This window comes from Pyxicephalus adspersus, chromosome 4, assembly GCF_032062135.1.
Source record: "Pyxicephalus adspersus chromosome 4, UCB_Pads_2.0, whole genome shotgun sequence".
NCBI lineage: Eukaryota > Metazoa > Chordata > Amphibia > Anura > Pyxicephalidae > Pyxicephalus > Pyxicephalus adspersus.
Genome location: NC_092861.1, coordinates 82,895,327 through 82,899,137, shown reverse-complemented (window position 1 = coordinate 82,899,137; position 3,811 = coordinate 82,895,327). Strand labels below are relative to the sequence as shown.

General features: G+C 41.7%; 1 protein-coding gene across 1 annotated transcript in view; it reads right to left on the bottom strand.

Annotated features, from left to right (window-relative positions):
• Positions 1-2,472, bottom strand: part of LOC140329814 (uncharacterized) — a 10,879-nt gene extending 8,407 nt beyond the window's left edge. Inside the window, exons 1-2 of the mRNA XM_072410208.1 lie at positions 2,203-2,472; positions 482-755 (exon numbers count right to left, since the gene is read on the bottom strand). Of these exons, the coding sequence (XP_072266309.1) occupies positions 482-755; positions 2,203-2,472 (544 nt within the window). The remainder of the gene's footprint in view (positions 1-481; positions 756-2,202) is intronic.
• Between the last annotated feature and the right edge of the window lie 1,339 nt (positions 2,473-3,811).

Sequence of the window (3,811 nt, the reverse complement as noted above, 5' to 3'; positions counted from 1 at the left end):
AACTACAGTAGTAAGATGTTCACAAGTGAATGATCCCCATCTACAAGGAATAATTACATTACAAAGTGGCACAATTGGCATAAGTTTCCACACTTTCCATAACTTCCTTTTTTAAAGAAATAAACCTAAAATGTTCATTTTTATTGATATTTATGACCTAGCATATGGGCAAAATACCATCAGGATGAATAGCCATGGAAGAACTATGGTGGAGCCTTTAACTTGGAAAGAAATAAGAACCCAAATCACCCAGGAAGCAGCGGCGAGGCCAAGTAAAGTCACTTTGTCAAATCAGAAGTGGGCCATCAACAAAGCGACTTTAATACAAGATCTGCCCCAATAAAACATTTATCAAGAAGAGTGCCCATGTTGATATTTTGTCAGTGTGTTGGGAAAGTGGCCATAGACAAAGACATGAAAGACCACTAAAGTTCCTCCAAACCATCCATTAGTAATACAGTTTATCAGCAATGGTACCAACCTTTGTGCTTTTCGTCAAGGAGATCTTGCGGTATACCCCAAATATCTACAATTTCGTGATCGGGAAGCTCGATAGGGGGGAGTGGTATCATTTCTTCTAGTGTTAGCAGCTGTGCCCAATACCTTTTTAGAGGAAACCCTGAAAAAAAGATGTCTTGCAATGGCCTGTTGTATGGTAATGTGCCGTACAACGTCCTCCAAATGTAAAGAAGTTTAAAGGCTTCTTTGGGGGTACAGTCACCACAGCCAGTCCTAAAACCACAGCCAAAGGTAGCCTGAAAAAGAATAAAAACCCTAAACATTTATTACAAGGTGCCTCATATTGGCCTTATCAAGTTATCTTTTAAAGACGCTTTGTCATAAAATAAGAAAATCTGTTTCTGCCAATGCATTTTAGGAGCCCTGCCACATTTCCTTCATCAGGGGCTTTTAATGAATGAACTGGAACTATATTAGCCAAATGGAAAAAACTGTCCCAAAAACCCTTCATTGCAGCAATTCCATATTATAGCCAGCAGACATGCAACAGTAACCCCTGTGTGGGTGCAAAGGAGAGGTTAGGGGGCCCTCCAGAACAATGGACACTTTTTTCCCATAGGCAGCGACCCAAACACCCAAGATTCATGTTGGCCAACAGAATAGGCATCTGCTCGGAAGACACAGATCTTAGAGATGAGACAGCTGCTCCAACCCCATATTTGAAAGTATAAGAAGGAGAGTGAATATGTATTGGCAGTTTTAAGGGGGTGAGGGTTACACGAATGATCGCTATGCCAGCTAGGGAATCATCATATTACATGGCCACACTAATCTCACATTCTCCTGCTACCATTCCAGGTTTCAGCATCACCACAACTCTAAAAAACTGCTTACATGTGGCCTTCCAAGGATGATCACTCATTGTATTAAACACTATTATTAAAATAGTGCTAACATAATACACAGTGCTGTTTATTAAATACAAAATAAATAAATACACTAACATTACAGCACAGGAAGAGTCAAGGTACAAGGGAGCTAGTAGTGGAAGGTGACTGATATCTTGTTATGCTCCCAGTACATGCACAGTAGCTATTGAAGACAGATTAGGGGAATTACATACTAAACAAGGCTTTATATTTTCTTATCCTTACATTCAGCTCATTCATTTTTTAACAGAGCTCAATGGGCCTGAAACTTTTCCCATTCCCCCTTGCAAGCCAACAGGCCCTGGAGCTATGTATGCCACTGTAAACACATGCCATGCTTTTGGTAGAGACTTTTTAAAAAGACAAATGCTTGGCTGCTCACAAACTTTGACAAATATACAAAGAGAACCCCATCAAACAGGTTGGGGGATTGATTGGATTCTTGGATTGCAACCAAGAGGCAATCAATTGAATAATCAGATAGACATATGGCAAGGATAGTGTTCAGCCCTGCTTCCAGCTCATCTATTATATTTACCAACATACAACCATAAAAAAAAAAGGACAGCAGATCTGATCAGGGCTAAGATTTGGGTGCTGTACCTGTGTATGGTTGGGAATATAGGATGGGGAGTAATAGATTCAGCATTGCTCTATACTATAGAGGGGGGTGGGGGTAATATCCAGGTGACCCTCCATCATCCAGGTAAGGGTCAGTGATCATTGATTGGTCTTATATGATCTCTAGCTGTCCCTGATCACTACCAAACAGCACTGATATAGGGAAATGAAAGTGTCCAGCACAATCACCTACCTGGCAGTGCTTTGCCCACAAACTGTCGGTGCTGCTGATCCTGTACAGAGTGCGGCACACCACCCCAGCACGCAACAAGGTGAAGGCATCCAGGAAGTTGAGAATGTGCAGCAGGAGCTCATCGCTCATATCCACTAACCCCCGGCAGGTGGCGCGCTCTCTGTTCACCTGCGGCGCCTGCTGGGGCGGTTCCCAGGTGTGACTAGGCCGCGGAGCCAAAAAGTGTGCGAATGGCATTCCATACCGTAGTGTACGAACATTCCCCGCCATCCCTTCCGATCACAGTGACGCAACTGCCCCATCCTCCCTGCCACAGTTAATATTGCATAGGACTGCACCATACCTGACAGGTGGGGGGGGAGGTGAAATCATTTAGCTTTGTGTTATAAGGTATGTGAGTTATATTAGCAACAAAAACACACCCTGCATTCATATATACAAAATGTTTCATATTTCTTAAGTGTTGCACTGTTTTTGTATCCTGTTGTATCCCAGTTTTGTATCCTGTTGGACTGTAGTAATTACACGTGCTATTGCTTGTCGTATCACTAGGGGGAGCTGTCCGGATTTGTCCAGTACTAGTGCAGAAAGGAAAAGGAATTGCCTGGCTTGCCAGATCATTGTGCTCACTGGTTCCCGCATTGGCTTCCCTGCACATAAAAAAGAAAGGCTAAATCTCCCATCCACAATTTTATCATCTCTCATCAATAATTGTATCTTGGGGACATTTTCCATTAATTCCTGTACCAGAGATGCAACAGGAAACTGCAAGGAGATTCTTCCTGTCCTAGACAGTTGTCCCTACAAATGGTGTCACCTTTGGAAGATTAACCCTCAACTTTTGTTTTGGGGACATCTCTTAGATTTTACTTTTCCTCTCACCCTTTATTAATAACAGTGGTTGTTGGTACTGATAGGTGAACATTCCTAATTGGGACACAGCAATGATATTCTTAACATCTTATCAAAAATACTTTCCTAGGCATGAACATTAAATATAAATTCTTCTGTTTATGTTATTAAAGCACAGATATTGTGGCCTACATGGTTCGTTCCAGGATGGAGAATATTGGGGCACAAAGAAACAGAAACCATAAATACCAGGACTGAAATGAAGCTGCACAATATTTCTTACAACAGGAAATAAGACTTTTGACCTTTCTCATATTGACAAAAAAAAAAAAATGATGTGACTTTTTTATTGTTTGACTATAAACTGTTTATCTGTCATACCCTGCTCCTGTGATACCCATACAATAAATGGTGGTTATGGGTATCAGACAGATCATTGCTAGAAGTTCTAACCCTGATAAAAGTTATTATTATTACACAGGATTTATATAGCACCAACATATTACACAGCACTGTACAAAGTCCATAGTCATGTCACTAGCTGTCCCTCAAAGGGGCTCACATGTCCCTACCATGGTCATATGTCATTAATACAGTCTGGGGTCAATGTTGGGGGGAAGCCAATTAACCTAACTGCATGTTTTTGGGATGTGGGAGGAAACTGCAGTACCCGAAGGAAACCCACTCAAACACGGGGGGAACCTGCAAACTCCATGCAGATAGTTTCCTTGCTGAGATTCAAACCTGGGAACAGGCA